The sequence below is a fragment of the Oxyura jamaicensis genome, unplaced genomic scaffold (assembly GCF_011077185.1).
Source record: "Oxyura jamaicensis isolate SHBP4307 breed ruddy duck unplaced genomic scaffold, BPBGC_Ojam_1.0 oxyUn_random_OJ66450, whole genome shotgun sequence".
In the NCBI taxonomy this organism is placed as follows: domain Eukaryota; kingdom Metazoa; phylum Chordata; class Aves; order Anseriformes; family Anatidae; genus Oxyura; species Oxyura jamaicensis.
Window position 1 is genome coordinate 706 of NW_023308169.1, and position 454 is coordinate 1,159.

Consider the following 454-nt stretch of genomic DNA (forward strand, 5'->3'; position numbering starts at 1 on the left):
GGGGATGGGATGGGGATGGGATGGGATGGGGATGGGGATGGGACGGGGATGGGACGGGGATGGGATGGGGATGGGGCCATGCCCAGCTCTGATCAGCCTGCTTCCATCGCAGAGTACCTCTACGGGTCGCTGGCCACGCTGGTGATCTGCCTGGCCTCGCTGGTGGGCGCGGTGGTGGTGCTGTGCAGCCGCTGTCCCCGCACCCACCACTACGTGCTGCAGCTGCTGCTGGCGCTGGCCGTCGGCACGCTGACCGGCGACGCGCTGCTGCACCTCCTGCCGCAGGTGAGCCGCCTGCACCCCCCTGTGCGCCCCCGTCCGCGCCCGTGGCCGTGAGGTTGCCCGCGGATGCTCTGCGGTGCCGGCGCCTTCCTCGCTGCCCCGGCCCCGTGCGGGTGTTGCCCTTGCACACGCGCGTGCACCGGGGGCTCTAAGGGTGGTCGCCCCCCCCCCC

General features: G+C 72.7%; 1 protein-coding gene across 1 annotated transcript in view; it reads left to right on the forward strand.

Annotated features, from left to right (window-relative positions):
• Positions 1 to 285, forward strand: part of LOC118159064 (zinc transporter ZIP4-like) — a gene marked incomplete at its 3' end in the record, with an annotated part of 912 nt that extends 627 nt beyond the window's left edge. Inside the window, exon 3 of the mRNA XM_035313703.1 lies at positions 87 to 285. Within this exon, the coding sequence (XP_035169594.1) occupies positions 87 to 285 (199 nt within the window). The remainder of the gene's footprint in view (positions 1 to 86) is intronic.
• Positions 286 to 454: the final 169 nt, after the last annotated feature.